This window comes from Trachemys scripta, chromosome 1 (assembly GCF_013100865.1).
Source record: "Trachemys scripta elegans isolate TJP31775 chromosome 1, CAS_Tse_1.0, whole genome shotgun sequence".
Lineage (NCBI taxonomy): Eukaryota > Metazoa > Chordata > Testudines > Emydidae > Trachemys > Trachemys scripta.
This window is the reverse complement of record NC_048298.1, coordinates 323,441,635-323,468,603: the sequence shown is the minus strand read 5'-3', so window position 1 is coordinate 323,468,603 and position 26,969 is coordinate 323,441,635. Positions and strand designations below refer to the sequence as shown.

The 26,969-nt window shown below is 42.7% G+C and overlaps 1 protein-coding gene across 3 annotated transcripts in view; it reads left to right on the top strand.

The window, feature by feature from the left end:
• TMEM135 (transmembrane protein 135) overlaps positions 1 to 6,384 on the top strand; it is a 346,732-nt gene extending 340,348 nt beyond the window's left edge. For all 3 annotated transcript variants that reach the window (XM_034758994.1, XM_034758995.1, XM_034758996.1), the window contains 3 exons: positions 352 to 450; positions 1,847 to 1,914; positions 4,102 to 6,384. In XM_034758994.1, the coding sequence (XP_034614885.1) occupies positions 352 to 450; positions 1,847 to 1,914; positions 4,102 to 4,234 (300 nt within the window). In that variant the 3' untranslated portion in view covers positions 4,235 to 6,384. The remainder of the gene's footprint in view (positions 1 to 351; positions 451 to 1,846; positions 1,915 to 4,101) is intronic.
• Positions 6,385 to 26,969: the final 20,585 nt, after the last annotated feature.

The window sequence follows — 26,969 nt, the reverse complement described above, 5'->3', positions numbered from 1 at the left end:
GTAAAGTGTGGGATGGATCTGAGTTCACAGAGCTTTCCTTACCTCCACTGCTTCTCTTTTCTGCCCTCCTCCTGCAGCTAGTCTGCAGCCAACAATGTTGGGAAACCCTTTAGTAAGTCTTGCCATGCACTGAATGTATACTTCACTCCAGTGTGAAAAGTCCATAAGTAAATTACAGAATGCCCATGAACTTGCAGGTCACAGCTCTTGCATAAGAAAAAGTCACATGAATTTCAGTAGCTGTCACAAATTTGGCAGGGGACTTCAGGAATGGGACCATAACTAACAACAAAGTCCATACTATTTGCCTTTGGTATGATTTACTCAGCATGCATTATGTTTGTTTTTTAGACCATGTACTTCAAAGGCATTGAAGCGGGAAAGGTTCCCTATTTTCCTCATGCAGACAGCATCATCTATGCCATTTCCACAGCAATCTGCTTTCAGGCGGTAAGTATTTTGCCTTCAAATAAAAAGCAAAATTCCTTCAACTTATTTCAAATTTTGATTAAAACAATGTGTTGAAATGGAGATTCCATAATAAAGCAGGAGTTAGTGAAATCTAGCTCCTATTCCTGCATTTGCCACACTGATTTTGTACTGTTACGGTGGGAAGATAATTTATTCTGTCCATGACTGTTTATCTATTTGTAATATAATGTGAGTATCATAAGTAGGTTTTGACTTCTATGGAAAAAAATCTCAAGATGTATTAACCAAAGATGATTAAAAATGCACTGATTGACAGAGACTTCGCCTCACTTAGTATTTTGCTCCAGGAGACAGACAATAAGTCTTAATGTTCAACCACAATGTACTGCGGAATTGGAAAATTTCACACTCAATCCACTTTAACTGCAACTGTATATTTAAAAAATCAAGAGAAACTAACAAAGAAACCTCCAGTTTTACAACTTGAAGCAAGCTGCAGTCGTCAGTCGTCTCCTCTCTCTGCTGTCCTGAATCACCTACTCCTTCACCACCTTTCTGTAGTGCCTCAAAACCACCTCTTCCTTTATGGTTTACTCCACCTCTCTTTCCTTGCCTTCTCCAGTCTGGCCCTGGCTGTGCTGGTTGAATCTACCTCCCACGTCTATTGCATAGGTCCTGGCCGTGTTGACCAAGTTGCCTGCCACTTTCTGCTACTGCATCCTGCATCTGAATGCTGCTGTCAGAATCTGCCAACCCTACTTCTGTTGTTCAGGCTGCATGCATTTTTGGAACTTTTTATTCTCCAGGAGTGAGAATCTGTTTTCTATACCATTCCTTTAGAATAAATCAAGTTACTTACCTTCAATTCTTATTCACTGGTGCGTAACCAAAACAACTCTAGTCACCCGCAAAGCATCCCCATAAAGTGGTATATTTTCTTTACATCTAAGGGGATTGAGGCATCTCAGGTGACCAGGGCTTCATGTAGGGGAACAGACATGCTATCCTGCTGTGATCTGATGGTCAGAGACTTTAGCTATGGTTCTCTCACTAGCCATTTGCACTTAGCACAGACCCGAGAGTATCAGGGGGTAGCCGTGTTAGTCTGTATCTACAAAAACAACAAAGAGTCTGGTGGCACCTTAAAGACTAACAGATTTATTTGGGCATAAGCTTTCGTGAGTAAAAACCTCACTTAACTAACCTGTCTCACGACGGTCTAATCCCAGCTCACGTTCCCTATTAGTGGGTGAACAATCCAACGCTTGGTGAATTACCCGAGAGTATGGCTCTCTTGTGACTATATATCATTAGAGAGTAAGAATTGCAGGTAGGTCACTTTCATTTTCTTAGTATCTATGTCTGACAGTGTTTTAATTACTTAATGGGAGAATGATCAATATTCTGATTGTAGGCTGTGATGGAAGTTCAGACCCTGAGACCTTCTTACTGGAAATTCCTATTACGACTGACAAAAGGCAGGTAAGTAACTGAGGTGGTTGGAAATGCTTAGTAGCAAATTTCATTTTAGCTAGACAGGTACTTTGTTCTTTAATTCACTTGCTGTCAAAGACTTCTTTGAAAAGTCTGTGTTATATGAGGTATTAGGTAAAATTGGTAGTGAATATATGTCAAAATTATATGAACGTGACTGTTACTTATTAAGCACTTCAAAAACTTTTGGATCCAAAATTTGTGAGAGAACCTAGTTTCATATTCTACATAAATTTTAAAATGTTATTCTAAAGTGAGTATCTAGTTAGACATGAGGCAGTTTAACTGGGATCTTTGGAGTGCATCTTGGTTGAAAAACAGTTTTGCAGTTTCAGAATTTAAGACCTGATTCTGTTTTGCAGGGTTTGAAATTGATCCATCATCTGTTTTTCAGGAAATTATCCCTGTAATTTCATCTTTTTAAAATCAAAATCATGCTCAAAGTTGTCAAACATTGTCATTTACCAAAAGTGCAGATTTCCAAAAATCACGTTTGAAATCATCCCCAAACATCATAATGTTTTACAGTGATTTCAAACGCAATTTTGGTAAACATATGAATACAAAAATTTATAGACATATTAAGAATTCTCACAAAAACTTGAAAACTTTGAAGATTTTGACAATTTTTCACAAAAAGCTCCTTTTCTGAAAAAAGACCATATTTTTTGTTGGAAGGTATGTTTCTTATTAAAATTTTTGACCGGTTATAATCATAAACTTTTTTAGATTCTAAGTCCAGCTGAATCCTGTTTTATTCTGTATTTGCACTGGAAATCAAAAATATTCTTTTTAAAATTTTTTTGTCTGAAATTGATTTATTGTTTATACGTGAACTAAAATATAAACTGACAATGCAGCAGAATGCAGCACAAGATGAATCACTTGACAAGCAATCTAAAGGCAGACTTACCAAAATGGGAAGAATTATGGAAGCTCAGAGTTCTCCAAACTGAACGGGGATAACTTGATAATGTGCAAAATGGCACAAAAGGCCAATATGTCAATTTGAAAATCGCACTTCTTCCTGAATTATTTTGCCCTAAGCTTACTGTAACTGAAAGAGATTACAGGGAGAAAGCTGCATGTTTTTCACTTTGTTTTGTGTTTTGATACCACTTTGTGTACAATCCGTTTGACTCTTCTGCTGTGTAGACAGTCATTTTCTCCTATTGCTTGTGTGAGTCTTTCACAGCAACAGGGGAGGGAATACATCTTCAAAAATAAGAAACTATTGTTGTGAAGCCACTAATATTTGTGAGGGGAACTCAGGAGACATGTAGACAGAACTGTGTTTTTGCTCATCCTGGGGACAAGAAAATGTTTTGTTTTGTTTTTTTCCTGGCAGAAATCGTAAAATGTATTAAATAAAACACAAATCACAAATGCTAGGTGATTCACTTCATAAGCATTTGTATGGTTCAAACATAAAAAGGCACCCGTGTTGTCCAAAATGAAAAGCTTGCAATTCTCTAAGAACATAAGACGATAATTTAGTCCTCGTTTTATGTACTATTTATGATTACCTCTCTCGTGTGTCTGCCCTACTTGCTTTCTGTTTGTAAAAGCTTTTAGCACCCAGCTTGTTGAAAAATTGAATCAATGAAATCCAAATGCAGTTAAAGTTTTTTAAAGATCTGATTGCAAACTTAAGATCATACCCTACAATTCTTATTCTGCTTGACTACACTCTTAGTTTACACTGGTCTGGTCTACACTGGGGGGGGGGAGGGAGGATCGAGCTAAGTTACGCAACTTCAGCTATGTGAATAATGTAGCTGAAGTCGACGTACTTAGCTCAATTTACCGTGGTGTCTTTACTATGGTGAGTCGACTGCTGCCACTTCCCCGTCAACTCTGCCTGCGCCTCTCGCGGAGCTGGAGTACAGGAGTCAACGGGAGAGCGTTCAGGGATCGATTTATCGTGTCTAGACTAGAAGCGATAAATCGATCCCCGCTGGATCCATCGCTGCCCGCCGATCCGGCCAGTAGTGAAGACATATCCTTAATTGACTTAAACAGGTATTTTGCCTGCATAAGAAGTACAGGTTCAAGCCCATATTTCAAAGATATGGGCAATATTTCATCATTACAACATAGAATAACTTTAAAATAATTTTATTTATTATTAAATGGAAAAAGTGTTCATTTTATCATGAGTCTTTTCTATTTCAGGTTTGCTGTCATGAATAGACGAGTATTAGATGTATTTGGTACTGAAGCATCTAAGAACTTCAAGAATTTCATACCTAAGCTTGACCCAAGATATACTTCTGTACCACCAGAGCTACCAATTGAGCGATCTTGAAAAAGGATACTTTCTCTTGTGATTAAATATGATCATTTTGTCCTGAAGAGTTAATTAACTTAACAGTCAAATAGATGGAAGGGGACTTGTGCTCCACTTCAGTATTATTTCAATAAGAAATGCTTTTTACCAATCAGAAATACTGAAGCTTTGTAGGAAGATGTGGCTTAATAATTAAGCCCTTTCCATAGCCAGAAACTGTTTCTGGATCATTGTAGTTGATTGACAATATGGTAGATTCTGGACTGAATTAAATCAATGAGTAATATATCTATAGAAACGAGAATTAAAATACACCTATGACATAAATATACTTTAAAATAACATTTTCAAAATTTCTTTAGCTCATTCCAGTAGAAAATTTCTTCGTAAAACTAATGATATTTCCAAAATTAGAAAGGATGGTTTAGGTCCAAAGTTTTACCTTATCTTAAAACTGGTGAGAAATGTCCCCTGAATTTCAAATGTGTGTTTTTAAAAATCCACCAGTCTATCACTGAAAATTTTAAAAATAACCAATAGCCACTTTTTATTCAAGACTAGGCTATTTCTACCCAGCTATGGCTACAAAAACACCCAGCCCAGCATCAAAAGAGTGCTGGTTAGCCCATAAATCATACTCCAGAGCTGTCATTCCATTAATGTAGACCATGAACAAAGGAAATGTAAAAAGCCAGGTGTCAGTGACTTGTTCTTCTTAAGAAACAGCAGTGTGTGGAAGTTAATATTTGCCAAAGGGAACATGACAAGACAATGAGAGGGAGGAATGCAATGGTTGAGCTTTTGAGAGGGTAGTCCAAACAGTAGACAAGTTAAAATACAAACACACACACTACAATTAAATCAGTTTTACAAAAAAGACTTGACAAGTATCAGTTTAGATGAAATCTACTTGATTGAAGCATCAATACTAAATTTGCAATTCCAGTGGCCTTCAAAAGGGACCAAACTCCTAAAGTTCAACTATCGTAGCAAAACAGTTTTATTTGACACATTCATTCATGTTTCTTCATATTCAGTTGTTCCTGTTAATCAATAAAGAATGCTTTCCCCTTGATATAGCAGACAGTCGTGACTATAGACAATTCCATGAAGTTTAATACGGTACTTAATATATAATATATCTACTCAAAATCCACTTTTCTTTCTCTGCATATTTTTACAAACGACACTTCACCTTTGTGTTCTAAAGTGAAATCTTGACATGCTAATTCTTTTACTACTTCTGTTGTTTATAGGCGGTTCAGGGCAGCCATGGCTGAATTATGATCAGACTCTCCTAGCTTTTCAGGGAAAATATGAGCTTTACTTGCATTCGTCTAAAAAGAGCAGACAATGGAAATGCGACAAATGCCTGTGAATGGGAAGTAAGGATGTATGTATTTTTTTTAAAAAATCTGGTTTATTTGCTGGAAGCTTTTGCCGCACATAATAAAATAACTACTTAATAGACCTATGTCATAACAGTAATTCTGTCCCAGTCTTAACACATTTCAGCACCCATTTGTTTAATTTCACAAAGCCATATATGCTGACATTTACATCAGACTTAACAAAATTGTCATGAAAATGTACCAGCCCATGGACAAAACCTACCTGTTCATTCTTTACCATCACAATGATGATCATCAGCTACTTATGATCCCTTGTGAAAACAACATACACGGCCCAAGTTGAGTGGGAGAGTAAAATTTTGCAAGGTTTGTGTGCAGTAACTTATTTGCTTGTAATGGTAAACTAAAATTGCTCAAAAATAAAAAAAATCAACTGGGCTCTGGCAGAATTGTAGAGGGAATGTTGGAAGGACTGTTTTTCCATTAGCATTTCTAAAACACATGACCTTCTGAAGTCTGAATGCTAGATGTTTTGGGTAACATTTTAGAACTGATGTACTAGACTATCAGGATTTAGTAGAGTGATTGTGCCAGTCTCAGACTTTCCAAATCTTTTACAAGTAGCTTAGCTTTGATTTTCTTTGTTGGAATGAAAACGGTGATAGGTCTCTGTATTTGAGTTAAAACAGCTGAGTACTGCGTCTCAATATCTAGATACCGGTTCGGTCCATGTCTTCTTGTTTCCTACATTCATAGTCCTTGTTTTTAATGGCTGTCATGTAATGTAAAAATAAAACATTTTAAACCTTAAACTATTATTTTTATTGGAGTCAAGTACTTGTAGGACGGGTGGAGGGGGAAAGCACTCTTAGTCCTAATGTTTTCCTCCCTGACAGTAATATATTTGCTTCTTGAAAAAATTGTAATTTTCTGTTCACTTTTGTTAGTAAAAACCCTGAAGGAAATCCAGTGGTGGTGAATGAAGTCTTCATATGACTAAGCTTTGTAGATTTAACCTGCATCAATTTACAATATAAACCAAAAGACAGGACTTTGCTAATATTTTTTATTTTAAAATATTTTGTATAAAAGTGGCACATGAAGATACTCAGTGATGCTCCATATAATAAATGCAATAAGCTGTTAAATGTTCAGCCTTAACATTACATTAAGTGCTATAGTCAGGCAATGCAAAAGACAAGACTGAAAACACAGCATTAACTCAGCACCTATGCATTTCAATATCTAAGGCAATATGACTTTGACTTTAAAGCATGTATCGTAATACATGCAAAGTGGCAGAGTTAAGGTTGCAGCCATTCATTACCTTTGCATTTCCTGATTTTTGCTTGCTTAACTATACAACATTGCATTGCACAGATTTTATAGAATCCCACTTGTTTCAGGGAAGGCTGAGGATCAGGCTGAGTGATGGTCACTACTTGGATTTAGAGGAGAGAGGAATCCTATGATGACAGTTACATTGCCACTGCAGAGAAAATAAGGATAGAATTGACACAGCTTTGTTAGTTACATGTATTGTAGGAATTTTGTAGGAAGGAATAAGCCTGCCACCTATCTACCCCTGGCAGCATGGCACAGGTGAGTCTTATGAAGAGATTTGAAGGAGGATAAGGCTGTGGCCGTTTGAATTTTATCAGGGAGCCTTTCCCATTCATAAGGGGCAGCATGGCAGAGAGCACAGATTGTTTAAGAGAGAAGCTGTCTGGTGGATGGTAAAGGCTGGAAACCCTGATGGAGCAAAGATTAGCAACAGAAGAAGAGGAGAACATGACTGAGGACTGAGCCTGGAGGGATGCCCACAGAGTGAGGGAAGGGGAGGTGGTTGACCCACGAAACAAGACAAGGTAAGAGCAATCAGAGAGGAAGGAAAGCCACTGCTATGAGGATAGAACCATGAAAGGCAACGGGAGCCAAAATTTCAAAAAGTAGGGAGAAGTTGATAAATGTCAAAAGTCATCAATAGGAGGATAAGGGTGAACAGGCCCTGAGATTTGTCCAGGAAGAGGCCAATAGAGACTTCAGTGCAAGCAGTTTCTGTGGAGATTAGAGGGCAGAAGAAGCCAGATTGGAGAGGGTCAAGAATGGAATTGGAGGAAAGCAGAGGCAGCATGTAACTGGATAGTGTGGGGCATGTGACCTTCCCATGCATTGCCTCTGCTTCCACCCCCGACTCATCTCAGCAAGCAGTCTGCAAAGCAGGCAGTGGGAAGCACTGGGACTCCAGTAGGAGGGAAGGAGAAATAGCTCCAGGGTGTGGGAGATGGGGGAGGGGTCACCCTGCTGCTTCCTCCCTCCGCACATTGCATGGACACGCGGTAAGTGCCACCACCAGGGGTAGCCACTGCCTCCTTGCTGTTGGGCATCCCAGCAAGAGGTGTCCTAAGAAATCTGGAGAGGGCATGTGACCCAGTATGTCCCTCCACCAACCACCATGCATCGCCGCTGAAGGAAAGGAACTCCAGAGAGCAGTTGTAGATGGAATGTTCAGTGAGTTTGGAGATGAAAAGAAGAGAGATTGGATGGTATGTCGAAGGGGATGGGGACTATCAAGGTTGGGTTACCGGATGGGAGTAGAACATGAGGAGAGTGAGAGGTTGAGAAGAAAAGCGGGAGGGGGGAGAGAGGGGAGAGGATGTTAGAAAGTGAGGGATTGGGGTCACTGGGGAAGGGAGAGGGGTTGGAGGAGGAGAGAAGGCCGAATGTCTCAGCAACAGGGGAGAAGGCGGAGAGTGTATTGGGCTTGGTGTGGGAGGAAAGTGAACAAGAACTCACTCTCCCCAACAAGGCTGCTGGCTTTGTGTTCTGTGCACAGAAGTTTGGACAGCAGTGATCAGAGTGAAGACTGGCTGAAATTATGGTACTGTGTCCCACAACAAGGAGCATCAGATGTCTCTGCCAATCCACAGATGAAACCCTTCAGGTTGCTGACTGTGGCTTTCACGTCCATAGGTGAAATTGAGCTCTGGACAAAGGCCTTTCCCCAAGCCCAGTTTCTTCCCAAGCACAAGTAGCAAGAGCTTAGAAAGCTTCTGTGAGAGCGTCAACCTGGCTTGGTATTATGCACAGATGGCCTTTGATACCATCTTACGTATCAAAGGCTGCTGAGTCAAAGGTGGACAACTATAAATCTGCCTGGTTGCAGGCCTCTGGGTTCCACCAGGGGCTCCTGGGAAACCTCAAGGTCTACACTGGAGAGCTTTGGGAAGCAGGTGGAGACCTCACTGATGAAGGTGAAAGATGGAGGCCTGTTTCTCCAGCAGAATCCCACAAAGAGCCCCTCTGACAAGGCAGGGAAAGGACAGGAAGGGTTCTACTTAGAAAGCAGTCTTTCAGGTCAATTGGCATAACAGAAGTTCTGTATCCCTCCCTGCACAGCTGTGCTTAGCCCCAACAGCAGCAGTCAAAATACTCTAGGATTCATTTCCATAACCAACAAAATTCAAAGGGCTCCAGAGCATATAGCCAACCTGCCACTCTGTTGCCCGCCACAATCTGCCTCTCAGAAGCAGACTAGAAGCCTGGTAAGCCCCCCCACCCTCAGTAGTTTCTAGTCATCTTGGATACCTGGGCGCTAAGAATTGTCTGCGGAAGTAGAAAATCAGGTTTTTAGAAAAACTTGAATGCTCTTGTTGGACTGTTTTGGAAGAGCTGCTGCAGGAAATCCAATCTCTTTCAGCAGAGTTTTATACTAGGGAGAAAGAAGGAAGGGTTTTTATCCAAAACACTTCAGGACATTCAAAAATTGTAGGTGTGATCAGGCTCATGCTGGATTTCAGGGATCTGAGCAGTGACTGGTCAATGAAAAGTTCAAAATGGTCTCCTTGGAAACCATCATGCATCGCCTGAGTCCCACCACCAGTGAATCTTTCTAGACAAGATTGACTCCATATTGGTATAAATTGAGCAGGCAGAAACTGACAAGATCCTGTGCCTCGTAAATTGCAGTTTTACTCAATTACCCTCAGGTTTCACCTCATGACTGCCCCTTGCCCACCACTTGTGTATGTTGGATTGGAGTATCTGCCTTAGCTCCATTTCTCCTTGCTCTCTGTCCATCTTTCTGTTCTGATTAGTGACTATTAGCATCGATGCAACATTAATTTGTACGAAGTCAATGTGCACTTCACAGACAGGTCGCTGTCCTGAACAGTTTAGCATAGGGACAGGATGTCACATAAAGCAGCAGGATTGAGTAGTATCATTTGAGCAGTATCATTTGGTGCACACCTGGGTTCCCGGTTTTTTGTTTGGATTTTCTTTTTTAGATTTTTAGTCCTCTAGCAAACACACTCCTACAATGAGCTGGAGTGGGGAGTATAGATAATGGAGCGTGTTTGGAAATAGATGGAGCATCATCAATTTTGGCAGCTGAATTTTAGAAATTGCCTCTTTTTTCCTGCAAGACGTGAATATTCATATTGCCCCCAATCATATGAGGTTAACACATACTCAGGATAAGCACAGCATCAACCGTCTTACATCTGATGTTGATTTTGGGGTCAAAGCACACTTTCAAGTGTTTTCATTATTTAATAAAGGAGAAAGAACATTTTCTATTAGACATATTTTTAGCCATCCTTTGGTTTTGAACTACTTTTTATGTAATTTTTTCTGAAAAGACATGGAACTTCAATCAACTAATTGCAATTGCTGAAGTTTTACATTTGCAAAGACAACAACCAGACCACCTTTCTGTTACGTCCTTTGAAGTGTAAATGTTTAGCCCAGGAACCATGGATAGCCTCAGCATGATGGTTTTTATACTTTACCATATCAAACAAATATAAGGCTCATTTTAATTGCCGGATCCTTTGACTATAACAAGCATAAATGTGAATTAGAGTTCACTTTGATCTGAGAGGGTTTTGCATAGTGCAGGCCAGCGTAGTTTTCTGCTTCCTAATTAAAACAGAGAGGTCAAATGAATAGTCAGAGTTGGGTGCCAGTGCTCTGCAATGCAATGGGGAAGACTGATTTGGTTTCTAGTCACAGTACAGTTCTCCTCAGGCTGGCATCAGTTCCATCCATTTTCTCCTTAACTGCCACAGCGGAAGGCCTCAAAGGTAGTGCTGCTAAGGACCTGAGAGCAGTAGTTAATGGGAGAATTATCAAGTCTGCCTGAAGGGTACAGAACATCCACCCCCACTTGGGTCCCAGACAGATATTAATGATACATTGTATTTATCAAGCACGTTTCATCCAAGGATCTCAAAAGGGACAAATTTCTCATTCCCATTACAACACCCATACTGACCACCTGCTGCCAGGGAGTGGAGGTAGGTGGGGAAAGGAGCTGCTATGGGCACAGCTCCATGAGTACATAGACCATCCACACAGATGGCTTTGGACACTCTCCAATCTGGAGCCAATGCAGATCCCAGAGGTTCTGGAACTTCCCTGCTGCCTGTTCTGCAGTGTGAGACCAAACCTGCCCCTGATGGGATAACTAAGTAGAAAACTTCACACAAAGAACTTTGCTGAGATTTCCTCTCCCTTAGTCCGCTTCCAAGTGGTCGGATCAGAGCCAGGATTTTTATGTGGCAAATATTGTTCTATACTTTTTCCTACCATAGGTGGATATGATAAATGTGAACAATAAAATATAGATGAGGAATATATAGCTGAACTTTCTTACAAATAAGAATTTATGAAATGTAGCCATTCAACCAAAACAAAACTCAGTTATGGTGAAGAAATATATCAAACTGTCTTGTACATGGTATTTGACTATGAAAACACTGTTCATCATTGCTCCTTTTTAAGTCAAACAAAATCAGTTGTGTATATGCTGCATGCTAGTCCATTGCCCAGATTTTGCACGTTTTAGGGATGTGTTACGCTCTCTGGAATTCCCAGGTTAGTGTGAATTTGCAAACAATTAATTTACATCTTTCTGTTTAGTTTGAGATTCTTATATGTTAAAGAGAATCATCTCCTTGGACACAAAAACAATATCCTTGTGAACACTGGACATTTCTGGGCACAGCACAAGGTTTATTTGTCTGAACCCATGACAGAAAATGACATCCTAATTCATAAATATAATTGTTTGCATGGCACCCTTTGCTCAGTAGGACAGGATAACTCTAGGCTGACTGTTATATTTGTATAGTAATAACACTCCTGTGCAAAGCCCAGCTGACTTTGCAGTAATACCTCTAGATTCTACAGCACTCTGATGGAAATTCTGCAGTAGCACCAGATAAATTTTTTAATGGAGGATTTTGCTGAGTAGAATATGAAAGTGTCTGGGGTTCCTAGGTGCTACAATACTACTACTAATAATAATTAATACAATCAGTCCACTAACTCTAGAGCTATTTATTTCACTGTTCAATTTATTTTATTATAGCCTTGCAATTTCATTTTTCAATCTGGCACCAATCGTCATTTTTAGGTTTCAGAGTTAACAATCAATTAAGATGCACGGGATAGTTCACATCGTTCAGCTATCATTTCAGCCTGTTTGGAGACTCAAGGCATGACTCCATTGGTTTATGCTCTGTTGATGTTTTTAAGGTTTTCTCCGCAACCATTAGGGCTAGAAACACATTTTAAAAAAAGAAAGCTGAGATTCTCGCACACAATTCTGCAGCAAGGGGTGAATTGCACAGAGCCAGAGAGTACAAATGGCCCTGCCCGTATGTACTGTATGGAAGATCAACATTTTACTAGACATAAGATTTGTACAAATTAAAGGACAGCATTGGGCAGTTTTGTTTTTCTTCTATGACTCAGTAATATCCCAGTAATCGAGCAGTGCTGTCTGGAACAGAGACTTTCTTAATAGCACACTGTCATGGCTTCTTATAGATGCAAAAGGGAACATACTTTCATCTGGAGGAGCTGAGAAACGGGATGGAAAGGGGTCCTAATGGTATGGAAGGATATGGATTGTGAGGTATTTATACACATTTCTAAAGCTGCAGCCTGAGCAGAGGCAAGGAACACAGAAAGTCAGCCATGCCTAGTCCTCCTCCTACTTGGTGTACATCCCATACACAGGGTAAAAGAGAGCAGGAGTCTTGATTCCCATCAAAACTTCTAACAAAGTGCCCTCACCTCTCTCTGAGGTGGCCCACCCACCTGGAACACTGAGCCAAGGAGCTCAGCAGGTGGGCACTCCCCAGCACATCTGCATCGCCTCACTTTCTGAATCCCCAGAGGGCTTGTGTGTCAAATGCCTTTACCCTTGCTGTCCCCTCCCCTGCTCAGTGTATCTTGAGCTACTGGGGGAGAGTCTGGGTTCTGATGCAGCTCTGCTATTTTTAAACACAGGAAGTGGCAGGTGCTCACAATGTCTCGAGATTGTTATTAGAATCATAAGACCAAAAGAAGATAGTCATTGATAGTTCTGCTCCACCAGGCTCTGCCACTGATGCGCCCGAGATGATTTTCACCCAGGTCCCTGGCCCGTCGTGGGAGTTCAACCCCTTTCATAGAACCATAGAATATCAGAGTTGGAAGGGACCTCAGGAGGTCATCTAGTCCAACCCCCTGCTCAAAGCAGGACCAATCCCCAACTAAATCAGAGGAGCTTTCCTAGGAGCTACTTCCACTATGAAGCCACCACTACCTTTTCCAGTTTGGGGGCACCCTCTTATAGACACATTCCTCATCATGCTTTTCTGGCCCTTATTAAATGTGAGAGGCAATCCACTGCAGCCCCCAAGTGGCCATTTTGTATCTTATTGCTGCAGGCTGCCTCTCTCTTCCCATCAGCTAGTAAGTATTCTTAGTGCCTATTATGGACACTAATGTCAAGCCACTCTGAAGGGTCTCTCAGCTACTGGGCTATTCTACTGATACATTTATTTGGATGAGAGTTTGGTTGCAACTCAACCAAGCGAGGCTGAGCTGAGGCTCATGGAGGCGGGGATGTTGATTATTCAGGCTGTACAGCTGGCACTGGGGAGACACGGGCAGAGAGAGGGGCTCGCTGTAGATTGCTGTCTCAGCAGGTAGCCCTGTGCTGAGATGGTGGCTGAGTGATGATTGCCCTCAAAGCCGTATCTAGGCAGTTCTCCAGTCATATCAAGCTTAGACTCCTGCTACTCTAACATATTCCCAGTTGGGCTTCCTTTGAAAGTGACTAGAGGCTGTAGCCCTCACTGTATGTAACTATGCAATTGTTTTTTCTTTTGGGTGGGGCTGAAGGAGTCTGCCGTGCCTGCTATCTCACTGCACTGGCTGCTGAGATGCTGAAGTCTCCATATCAGTATAGGAACTCAGACTGATAGACTTGAAGGTCAGAAGGGACCATCATGATCATCTAGTCTGACCTACTGCACATTGCAGGCCACAGATTCTCACCCACCCACTCCTGGAATAGACCGCTAACCTGTGGCTGAGTTACTGAAGTCCTCAATTCATGGTTTAAAGACTTCAAATTGCAGACAATTAACCGTTTACACTAGTTTAAACCTGCAAGTGACCCGGGCGCATGGCTGCAGAGGAAGATGAAAACCCCCCAGGGTTCTGCCAGCCTGACACAGGGAAAATCCTTCCCAAAATATGGTGATGAGTTAGATCCTGAGCATGTGGGCAAGACTCGCCAAGCAGATACCGAGAAATAATTCTCCGTAGTAACTCAGAGCCTTCCCACCTATTGTCCCATCTCCAATCATTGTGGATTTTTGCTACTGGCGGTGCTTCTGGATCTAAGATAAAACAACATCAGCAATTTTCTCTCATCTTATGCCTCTGCCCAGTAACTAAAGGTGGCCAAGGTGGGCCTTTTAACAGTCCTTTCCTTCCGTCAGCACTGAGTTTGTGGGCACAACTTCCCATGGTTGTGTTCGGATGGGGCTCAGCAGCATCTTAGAATAAAGGTTTCAGCATTTTCTTGCAGCTGCTGCTGCTACTAGAAATCACCAGTGGAATTCTGCTGTGTTTGGGCTACCGGTGTCACTAAAAGCCATCCCTACCCCAATCCCTTCAACTTCCTGACACTCCTGCGATCATCCTGCCAGTACTTACCTGGCATCCAGCAAAATAGCCCACTGGCGCTTGCCAATGCCAGCTGTATGCCTGCTTCTGGCAGTGAGATACGTCTGGCTCGGTCAGCACAGCAACTCCATACATACCAGGGACCTTCTAGCCCAGATGCAATTCTGAGTTCCATTGCCAATGTGTCTTGGCAGGCCTGCTTGAGCAAAACTCTCAAGGTAGATGCCAGTGTATTTCCGGACACAATTTCTCCTGGTGGTGCCTCTATTTTACTGCCCCCATACTGTAATAACAGCAGGACAGCCTTGGCCATTCCTTACATGCTAGTTCCAAGTGGGATTATAAAACTGTTCAGCTGCATTCTCCCTGGATTACCTCCCCCATATCATCACAGCCACAGATGTGCTCCCAGTCTTAAATACAACAAACGATGTTCCAACAGCACAGGGGAGCTGTCCTGCAGGCACCACACTTACCTTCTTCAGTTAAGAAAAGATGCTGCTGCTAATCGCTAACATCTCCCTGAAGGAAAGTCTGTAACAAGTGGCTTTTATGGAGGGTTATTGTAACACTGCCACTGATCTCAGTCAGGCCAGTGAAATACAGAGCAACTTCATTCAAGTCAGTGGCACTGCTCAAGATTTGCACTGGCATTACTGGTCTTTGGGTTGTAGCAGTTCAGAGCAAAGTAGAAAATTCCTGTGGTCTCTTAAATTTACCGTGATTTTAAGGCAGATCAAACTTATGGAGGCACTGTCTCCTCTGTTTCCTTCACTTAACTGTAACCATTCACAATGACAGGATGAAGGAAAAATGATTAAATGTTTTCTATCTGCTCAGACCAAAGCCTAAGAACAATGGAAAACAAACAAGTAGGAGCCCCACTTCCAGAACAAACCAAGAAGCATCATGTATAATAACTTTGCACTGTGTACTTCATCTTTCATCTGAAGATCACCAAGTGCTTTATAAATGTTAGTGAATTAAGACCCAAATAGCCCCTGTGAGAGAGAGCATCCCTCAGTTTACCGACGATGAAACTGAGGCACAGGGAAATTAAGTTACTTGTCTTAAGATCAATAAAGGAATGTGGCAGAATCCAGAAAAGAACTCCTAGGGCTTGGCCACAATTCAGCCCTGTAGCTATGCTGATGTAGCGTAGATACTTTCTACAGTGACGGAAGAAGATTTTCTGTCACTGTAGGTCAGGAGTGCCCAACCTACAACCTAAGGGCTGTACATGGCCCACCAGAGCATTTCAGAAGGCCTGAGGCCTGCTTCAACACAATATACTAATGGCCGATTCATTAGCGTTTTGTCATCAGGTTTACATCATTTTAGTTTACACAAGTGTGTAAATATACAATACTGTACATACAAACAACCTGCACAAGAGCATCAAGCATGTACGAAATTATTTCCTTTCTGTGAACTTTGATACAATTCTCACTGGATAACATAGTGAACAGCAGCAAAAATCCCTCATCCAACCATAACAGTCTACTCAAAGTCAGGACAAGAAACCAGAGAGAGGCCAGGACAAGAGCGATCATTATTGTGCAGTAATAGGCCACTTTCCACCCCAGGCTTCTACTGACCTTTCTAAATCTCTTTCTCGTTGATGTACTGAAGGACCAAATCAATTAGTTTACTCCCAGCAAACCAGATTGAACCAGAATTCTTATTGCTGATGTTTAAAGCCACTCACCAGAGGAATTCCTAATGACCCCTTGCTGTTTGCAGCATTTAGAACAAAGCAGAGCTGATTAAATAACTTCTCCTTTGATAGTGCTGTTCACATGTTAGCCTTGCTGGAAACTTGGCTCAGTACAATCTCTGATGATGAACTGCAGCATATGCAAGATCTCTGGCTTGAGGTTTTCTGGTTTACAATACAGCTGTCAGGGAAGTTAACTGGATAATGTACATTATCGAGCAATCTGGATTTTTCAGTGCATCTACAGGAAGTTGTATGCACAGTTCTCATTTAGCCATCCTCAGATCTACATGCAAAACTCCTGTGAGCCTCAGATAGCAATTGTTCCTCGATATCTGGCAGGAACTATATAAAGCAGATCATCCTGTTACTGAGATGGGACAGACCTGGATAGCCTGTGTTATTCTTTATAGGTTCTTATGCCATAGTACCTGAGCACCTGCCCGCTGCTTCGGTCTGTTGTGGTTATTTGTGTAGTACTAACAGTGTGTGTACAAGACACCAAAGAAATCAGCATCCTGGTTCCAGGGAGTATAAACTCCAAATAAGAATGTAAAATGTAAGAGATGAATTCTGCCATCTTAAATTGAGCCAAATTCCCATTGAAATCAATGGGGAGAATCCAGTACAGATGTCCAATGGGAACCTTCTGAGGTGTAGCGCACATTTGCAGTAGGCCCACCTCTCCTGGGCTGGGGGTGATTTTCGGTGATACAGTGGTAGCAACATTGTATTGTGTTGAGGGGGAAGGGTTGTACATCATCAGATGTTGATGGAACAAGCACTCTGCATATCATAAAATACAGAATTTATTTCTAATCCCATAAAATTACTTCACAGTTATTTAGTGCTAACAGTTCTTTTCCCACCCCGTGGGACTAAACAAACATGAATTAATCAGCATGAGCAGGACATTAAAGTGACTTGGCCAGGGCCCAGAAGAGTCCATGTCAGGCCTGGGATTAGAAACTGAAGTCCCAGCCAAATCGCTCGAGACCAAATCGCTCTTTAAGGCCTTGATCCTACCCCTCTTGAAGCCAATGGTAGCTTAGCCACCGCCTTCCATGGGAGGAAGGAAACGCGGACTTTCATGTGCTATGTTTGGCAAATGTCTCAATTTCATCAGTTATGGGCAGGATGAGAGTGCTGACTGTGGTCAAAACAGTTCTACTACTTTGGGTGATCTCGTAAAATGAAAGTTATCTCCGTTGTACATCAGGGCTACTGTACTCCTTGTGCAACTGTGGGCAGGAGCATTGATTCATGATAGGCTTAATCCAGAGACCAATGAGGTGCCTGTTTGACTCGCCACAGCATTTATCCAGCTTCTCCTGGATCACTGACGGGACCATTCGGACTCCCAGCTATTGCGGTCACAGCAGCACAACAGGGTGAGAGAGAGCGGGAGGATCAGTGAACAAACAGAGCAGCCTTAGCCAGCTGATCTCTAGCGATTTCATTATGATTTAGAGGTTTAATTCCTGGCAGGGCTTGTCATGGCAACACTTTGGTTCCTTTGTTTCCACAGGAAGTTTTTGATTCCCAGTCACCAGTAGTTACTTTTGCAAGGGAGGAAAATGAGTCATAAAGTTTCCTGTTGGTCTGAGGAGATATGCATAAAACTGCACGGGAGGAATTCTGCTTGGCTAGCAGACCTTCTGTCAGCGACAGCAGCTCGAGAGGCTGGAATGCTCAGAGGGGAAATGGAGTATGTAGAGCTCTTGGTTTGCTATGGATGTTAATTCATTGCCCAAATCTTTATCAGTTACCACAGAAAATACTCCATGGTGCTTTCACTAGAGAGAGGATACAAAGGCCAGTAGCTTGACAGTTGGAGTCTGTTGGTAGCTCCCATTTGCACATGTATTTTCAAAGACTTATCAGATATTTTCTCTGCTCTGAATATGCTAAGTGGGTTCATTTTTTTAAACGATAGAACTAAAAGAGGAAAGTGAATTGTTACCCTGTGAGAAAATAATCCCCCATCCTCCCCACATAGAGTTTCCGTGGGATTATGACAAATGGGGTGGGCCTAAATTCAGAAAAATTCAGCCCTGCCATACAAAATGCACATTTTGTGTGTGTGTTAACAAAACAACAAGGAAATGAAATCCATTCCGCCCTACCAAATTAATAGGCTCAACAGTGTCAAGGGAATGGGAGGACTAACTCCCACGGTGAGGTTCCCTAGTTATTTGTACCACCGAGCCAGGGAATGGTCAAGATGATCTAATAGGTCTTTTCTGTCTCTAATTTCTCTGATTTGCTGACTACATTTGCAGGATTTCTTCTAAGTGGGACACAGCGAACGGAAGGAAATACCATTCCATAGGTTTAACTTTAATATCCACGATGTGCATCCCGATCATGCACGAACTAATGGAAAATTAACATTAGAAAGTGGTTTGTGAGTGCCCCATCTGACTCTCTTCCTATGCTATGTAAGTGAGAAACCACTTGGGACCAGCTCCAGCACATAAACAGGGAATATTAATTAGAGCAGGGCAGAAAGTCCAATTCTGAACTGCTCAGCTGTCCTCCTGACGCTGCTGTTCCTTTTCCCTGGGCAGTTGTTTCCTCTTTCTCACTCTGCAGGGACAGCTTGCTGGTTAAAATCATTCCCCACAAAATGGATTCTTTCATCTGTAACTGTCATGGAGTTTTGCCTCTGCTCCCCTTATTTATCTTATCGTTGCCTGCACTGAGGAGATCTAGGCAGATAAAACCTTCTTCACATTTTAAATCTCTCTTTCTGGCTGGTTGCCGTCCCCACTCACAGCCCCTTGACACCTATAACAGTAACAATTTGTACTCTTTTAAAATGTCCTTTCCACCTGTGCTTCCTCAGTGGAAGGTGATAGCTCTTTCCTACACACAGTGCTTGGTGCCAAGGTGATAAATACCTCTGTAGACATTTATCACCAGTTGTATCACTGGAAATGCTTCCCCAGAACTCTAGCTAAGTCCAAGAATTCTTCATCTCCCTAATCACTCTGACACTGCAAGACAACGCGATCATTTATAACAGCTGAACATGTGTATGTAATATAAAAGGGCAGTGATTTCATTTAAGTGTCAGTGTTTCAGCATGTTGTCTTTTACTGAACATTGTTTAAGGTCATACCATGGTACGAGCCATCGAGGTGGGATAAAATCATCCCAGACATTTGATTTTCTTTTTTTATTCAGACAAATGAAAAAATATTAACTGATAACATTTGGTAAACAAAGATGAAAATTGTACATCCTCTCTCCGGCCTTCTCTTTTGATAAGTGTGTGCACCATTGTACATTAACAGACAAAAATGAAACAAGAAATTAATTTCATTTCATTTTAGCTGCTACAAATGTGTCAAATGAACAATGGCAGAGACTGTTCTTATATTGGGCCATGCTTCCCCACCCTACCCCACTAATGCATCTCAGGAATGCATTTTTGCTGAATTCCTGGCCCCACTGAAGTCATTGGAAGTTCTGCCCTTGATTTCAGTGGGGCCAGGATTTCACCCCTTAAGTTTTGGATTAATCTCCTGCTATGCATATACATATGAGTTTATGCTGGATATTGGCCTGCTCCAACTCCTGTTGAAGTAAACAGAGAAACTGCTGTCAACTTCTGTGGGAGCTGGACTCTGCCCTAGTTATGGGTCTGAGCCAAAGAGCATTGATGTCAATAGGAATCTTTACAGTGACTTCTACCAGCTTTAGCTCAGGCCCCTATGTGATAGTCACAGAACCTCTGAAAGGATGGCTTATTTGATTACTTGTAGGTGGTATGATCAGAACACGCAGAAAGCTCATTTTCTATGTATCCTTAATTTATTTTTAAAATTATTTCTATGAATATAATATGTCTAGTAACAAATATAAATATACCACTAGGTTAAACAGAAGACGGTGTTCTCTTTGCAGTGGCATAAAGTGATTATTTTAGAGGTATCAGGTTGGCATTTCCATGATCTTTCATACAAGTGCAGCTGCATGCATTCCTAGCACAATAGGTGTGTAACATTTGTTAAAACATGTCCACAAGGTGGCACTCCATCTCCACAGTTGATGCACCATCAAAGAGTATAGTTGAGCAGATACTGCAGTAACTGACGCAGTTAAAGGAAAGATATAAAATTATAAGTGTAGAGGATAATTCTTTTACTAGCAATTTGCAGAAGAAAATGGGGTGGTATTTGCATGACGGTGGAGAAACCTGAGCAGTCTTCATGAAATCCATTGTGCAGCATTTTGATAACAGAAAATATTGCAATATCAGCAATATGTAACTTTGCTTTGATCAGGGAAACTGACAAGAAAACTGGGGTTTTTTTTTATACACGCTATGGCCCTGATTCAGCAAAATACTTAAGCACCTGCTTGAGTCCATCTGTAGTCAGGAAAGTGCTTAAACTTGTGTTAAAGTCCCATTGGCTTCAATGAGATTAAGCACATGGAGGCTACTGTTAAACATATCCGTAAGTGCTCTAACTGAATGGGGACGCTTTCCTGATTAGTGGCCTATAAGAAAGCCATGTAACCTATCGCAGCAGCACACAGTTTATATCTTTTTGGGTGTAAACATCTCCAAGCAGTTAAAAGGAATCGCAATACAAGTATTGTTTGTAGAGAGGCAAAAAGTGGTTGATGCTTTACAAAGGAAATGAAGATGGAATCACAGCCAGATCCTGCAGACCCTGTTTCAGCTGAGCATTCCTTACTCGTGGACTTCTATAGATCCACTCAGGTGAGAAAGGGTTTTCCGGCCCTACGTTAGGGAGGAAAAACAGCTGGAGAGGACATACAGGGAGAGGCTGCCGGAAGAGCAGGCAAGGGGAAGATAAAACCATGAGGTTACACTAAGATGAGTCACGCCGATGACTTAATCACAGCAAATAGTAGAGACCAAGATGACTAGTAATTTTGGGTGCCCAACTTGAGACTCCTTAAAAGGGCCTGATTTTCAGTTAGTGCTGACTACCCACCCACTGAATATCCAAGCTCTTTAAGGTGTCTCAAATTAGGCAGCCAAGACCCCCAAACTCATAACATTTGGCAATCCTGACCTAAATCTCTATAAAAATATGGAAACTAGAGAAAGGACCAAGAGCTGGAGTGCATCAAGGCTCAGCACTACGCCGCCCTTTACTCTTTTTGCATGGATGCTTGATGATGTGCTTGTAGAAAACACCCAGAGCGTGGCACTCTGGTGCATGCTTTTTGCAGATGACATAGTGAGCCAAGTGGATAGAGAGATGGATGTGCGTACTTGTAAGAAATGGGATGAAAATCAGCAGCAATAAAACAGAGCATATGTAAATCTGATGGTGCACTGCAGGAAGACAACAAGACTGAGTCTGGGATGGCCATCCACCACCAAGAGTACAGTTCAAGTGTCTAGGTTCACTGGTACAGGATAATGGTGAACTCAATGACAAACCTATACATAGAACAGTAAAGGCGTGGACTAAATGGAGAGACGTGAGTGGCGTGAGCTGCAACAGGAGAATGCCTGTCCCATTGAAAAGTAAGATGCAGAAGAGGGAAATTAGGCCTGCACTTTTGTACAGCTCTGAATGCTGGGTACCAAGGGAGAGACAGGAGCAGATCTTGAATAGAGTGGAAATGAGAATGTAAAGATGGATGCTAGGAGTTCACAAGGGTGGACCATGTTCACAGCGAATGAATTAGGGGAAGTACGACAGTGGTACCAATGGAAGAAAAGCTGATGGAATCCAGGCTCAATTCCAGTTTGTCTTATGTTCCTAAAGCTCACGCTTGAAGGTTTCAGCCACCACTGGTGGGGATCAGGAAGGGATTTTTTACTCCCAGTGTATTCTGGGAGGGTTTTTTGTTACCGTCTCCTTCTGAAACATCAAGGATGACAGTGGCTGGAGATGGGACATTGGATGGGGTGGGCCAGAGCTCAAGGTGGTACCAAGCAATCTCTCTCTGAGATACTTCACTGGCTGACTCTTGCTCACATGCTCAGGATCTAACTGATTGCCATATCTGGAGTCGGAAAGGAATTTCCCCAGGTCAGATTGGCCATGAACCTGGGGGAGGGAAGGGTTGCCTCCTCTACTGTGTGTGGTGTAGATCACTTGCTAAGGTTTTCTGGGTGTATCTCACTTAATCATTTCCCTTGGCTGTTATACTTTGGTCTCATTTTGATGCTGGGGTTTAGTGTGTGGTTCCTGAGTAATTCTTGGTGGCCTGTGCTACATAGGTGGTCAGATTAGATGACCTAGTGGTCCCTTTTGGCTTTAAATTCAATGACTCAATGTTGAGATGGTTTAGGCATGTGAAAAGAAAATCAGAAGTATAGGAAACAGGTTATTCAACTTAGAAGTGGAGGGTAAGAGAAGGATTGGAAGACCCAAAACTAGACGGGTGGATGGATGTCATACAACAGCATCTGAATAGCTGCAGAGTTTCTGAGGAACTGCTTGAAGACAGGCTGGAATGGAGAGGGTCTCAAAGAGCCGACCCACAGGACTAAGACCAGAAGAAGAAAACTGAAAGGAACAAAATAGGAACACTCTATAAAACGGAATAAAAAAGGAGTAACCTCTTAGCAGCAGCCTTGATTTTTTCTAGATTTGGGGGGTGAGAATAGTAAGGCTGGGGGTAGGTTTTGTTTTGGGTTTTTTTGGGGGGGGGATTAAATTGGATTTTATTAGGGGCTAATCAGTTCAGACAAGTGTGTGGAAGCCTTGCCACTGAGACAAATCAAACCCTGAAGTGGAACTTTTTATCATTGTACAGACAGATTAAAAGCCAATACAGTCTGGAAATAACTGGAGAGATATTATTTCCTGGTTCCCGTGAGAACACGAGCAGGGATACACTGTACCAGTTGTTGTCAGTATCAGCTATTCAACGGAAGACTCATGAGTACCAAATTACAATAATCCTGCCTGGAAGGACCAGAAAACTTGTATTCTGATAGCAGCTGACCCCAATTGACTAGATTTGCCTGTTATGCAATCCTTTGGCTCTCTTTATTAGCCTACAGGTGGGAAATGAGCAATCTAATATGTTAAATGCTGTCGTGTCTGCATAAATTCTTTGCACTGCCATGAGACAATACAGCTTTGTGCTTATATGGTTTGATGTATTTATTTCTTGTGCATGTATGTTATTTATTTTTAACCTCCCAGAATAAATATTTTGGGGTGGTCAGGGGCAGTGAGACATCCTATGTACTAAGCCAGAGTAGCAAAAAGGCTAGTAAGACATATTTCCCATCAGGCCACAGAGCACCGTACCGCTTTTCTGCAGGTGGTGCTGGTACCTTAGTGTTGAAGTCAGCGGCATATTATCGCCTAGGCCAACAAATTTGCAGGGGCGGCAAATTTGCTTGCACCCCTTCCCCAACTCCGCCCCTTCCCCAAATCCCCGGCCCGCCTCCTCCCCCAGGCGCGCCACGCTTCCCTCCTTCCACCTCCCTCCTAGGCTTGCTGCGTGAAAGCGCTGGGAGGGAGGGAGAAACGAGTAGTGGCGCGTTCGGAAAAGGCGGAGCAGAGGTGAGCTGGGGCCTGCGGGCGCGGGGAGTAACCCGGGGCCGGGAACCACTCCCTGCCCCAGCTCACCGCCGCCATCCCCCGAGCGCGCCACAACTCCCCTTCTCCCCCGTCCCTCCCAGGCTTGCTGCACGAAAGCACTGGGAAGGAGGGAGGAGATGCGAGTAGCGGCGCACTCGGGGGATAGCGGAGGTGAGCTGGGGCCGGCGGGGGTGGGGGGCAGGGAACCGCTCCCTGCCCGAGCTCACCTCCACTCCACCTCCACCATCCCCCAAGCGTGCCACAACTCCCCTTCTCCTCCTCCCTCCCAGGCTTGGCGCGGGGGAGCAGAGGTGAACCGGGGGGGGGGGGGGCGCAGCGGCAATTTTTTGAGGGCCTAGGGGCGGCAAATTTGTTAATCCGCCACTGGTTGAAGTATCCTCTGCTTCTGGGCTTTGGACCCAGATAATAAGAGATCCAGCCACCTGACCTTTCCCGAAGTCACACTCCCATCTGGCCAGGAAATGTGTTTTGGTCTTCTTCAGCAAAAAAGTTTTCCATTGACAGTTTTTCTTCAAAAATTGTTAGGCTCTTATTTAAAAAAATGGAAATTGAAAAAAAAAACCCAAAAAACCAGGTTACTCACCTTCTCGTAACTTGTTCTTTGAGATGTGTTGTTCATATCTTCTTTGTTTCGGTCTTCACCGAGAAGTCTGAAGGAATGCCTAACATAGTGAATACTAATGGGAAGGGGGTAGGTTTAGCGGATAAAATAAAAAAAGAACAAGTTAAAAATCACTTAGAAAAGTTAGATGCCTGCAAGTCACCCGGGCCTGATGAAATGCATCCTAGAATACTCAAGGAGCTAATAGAGGAGGTATCTGAGCCTCTAGCTATTATCTTTGGAAAGTCATGGGAGACGGGAGAGATTCCAGAAGACTGGAAAAGGGCAAATATAGTGCCCATCTATAAAAAGGGAAATAAAAACAACCCAGGTAACTACAGAACAGTTAGTTTAACTTCTGTGCCAGGGAAGATAATGGAGCAAGTAATTAAGGAAATCATCTACCAACACTTGGAAGGTGGTAAGGTGATAGGGAATAGCCAGCATGGATTTGTGAAGAACAAATCATGTCAAACCAATCTGATAGCTTTCTTTGATAGGATAACGAGCCTTGTGGATAAGGGTGAAGCGGTGGATGTGGTATACCTAGACTTTAGTAAGGCATTTGATACGGTCTCGCATGATATTCTTATCGATAAACTAGGCAAATACAAATTAGATGGGGCTACTATAAGGTGGGTGCATAACTGGCTGGATAACCGTATTCAGAGAGTTGTTGTTAATGGTTCCCAATCCTGCTGGAAAGGCGTAACGAGTGGGGTACCGCAGGGGTCTGTTTTGGGACCGGCTCTGTTCAATATCTTCATCAACGACTTAGATATTGGCATAGAAAGTACGCTTATTAAGTTTGCGGATGATACCAAACTGGGAGGGATTGCAACTACTTTGGAGGACAGGGTCATAATTCAAAATGATCTGGACAAATTGGAGAAATGGGCTGAGTTAAACAGGATGAAGTTTAACAAAGACAAATGCAAAGTGCTCCACTTAGGAAGGAAAAATCAATTTCACACATACAGAATGGGAAAAGACTGTCTAGGAAGGAGTACGGCAGAAAGGGATCTAGGGGTTATAGTGGACCACAAGCTAAATATGAGTCAACAGTGTGATGCTGTTGCAAAAAAAGCAAACATGATTCTGGGATGCATTAACAGGTGTGTTGTGAGCAAGACACGAGAAGTCATTCTTCCGCTCTACTCTGCTCTGGTTAGGCCTCAGCTGGAGTATTGTGTCCAGTTCTGGGCGCCGCATTTTAAAAAAGATGTGAAGAAATTGGAAAGGGTCCAAAGAAGAGCAACAAGAATGATTAAAGGTCTTGAGAACATGACCTATGAAGGAAGGCTGAAAGAACTGGGTTTGTTTAGTTTGGAAAAGAGAAGACTGAGAGGGGACATGATAGTAGTTTTCAGGTATCTAAAAGGGTGTCATAAGGAGGAGGGAGAGAACTTGTTCACCTTAGCCTCTAAGGATAGAACCAGAAACAATGGGTTTAAACTGCAGCAAGGGAGGTCTAGGTTGGACATTAGGAAAAAGTTCCTAACTGTCAGGGTGGTTAAACACTGGAACAAATTGCCTAGGGAGGTTGTGGAATCTCCGTCTCTGGAGATATTTAAGAGTAGGTTAGATAAATGTCTATTAGGGATGGACTAGGCAGTATTTGGTCCTGCCATGCGGGCAGGGGACTGGACTCGATGACCTCTCGAGGTCCCTTCCAGTCCTATAATCTATGAATCTATGAATCCATTCCAATCAGGTGTGTGCATGCCCATTCACAGTAGCTGGAAGATTTTTCCCCTAACAGCAATTGTAGGGTCGGTCTGGGCGCCCCCTGGAGTCGTGCCTTCATGGTGCCCAATACAGAGCCCTGCCGACCCCACACCGCCTCAGTTCCTTCTTGCTGGCTACTCCGACAGAGGGGTAGGTATTGGAATGGACAGGAAAAAACACATCTGAAGAATAACAGTTACGAGAAGGTAAGTAACTGTTTTTTCTTCTTCGAGTGCTTGTTCATGTCCATTCCAATCAGGTCACTAACAAGCCCAAGTTCAAGAGGCAGGGTTGTTCACTGATTGGAGCGCTGCTCGTCTGAAGGCCACATCGTCTCTGGTCTGCTGTGTTATCCCATAGTGCGTGGTGAAAGTGTCGATGGAGGACCATGTCAGTGCTCTGCAGATTTCCTGTGTGGGAACCTGAGCCAGGAACGCTGTTGATGAAGCCTGTGCCCTGGTGGAGTGCGCAGTGATTGGGGGTGCGGGAACCCTTGCCAGGATGTAGCACTCGCAGCTGCAGGACGTGATCCATGACGACATGCGTTGTGATGACACAGGTAGGCCTTTCATTCTGTCCACCGCAAAAAGCTGGATCGATTTTCTGAATGGCTTCATTCTCTTCATGTAGAAAGCTAGCGCCCTATGGACATCTAATGAGTGGAGTCTCTGCTCCCTGCTGCTAGAATGTGGCTTAGGGTAGAATACTGGGAGAAAGATGTCCTGGTTAATGTGAAACTGCGACACCACCTTCAGTAGGAAAGTAGGCTGAGGTCTGAGCTGAACTTTGTCCTTATAGAACATGGTATAAGGGGACTCCCAAGTTA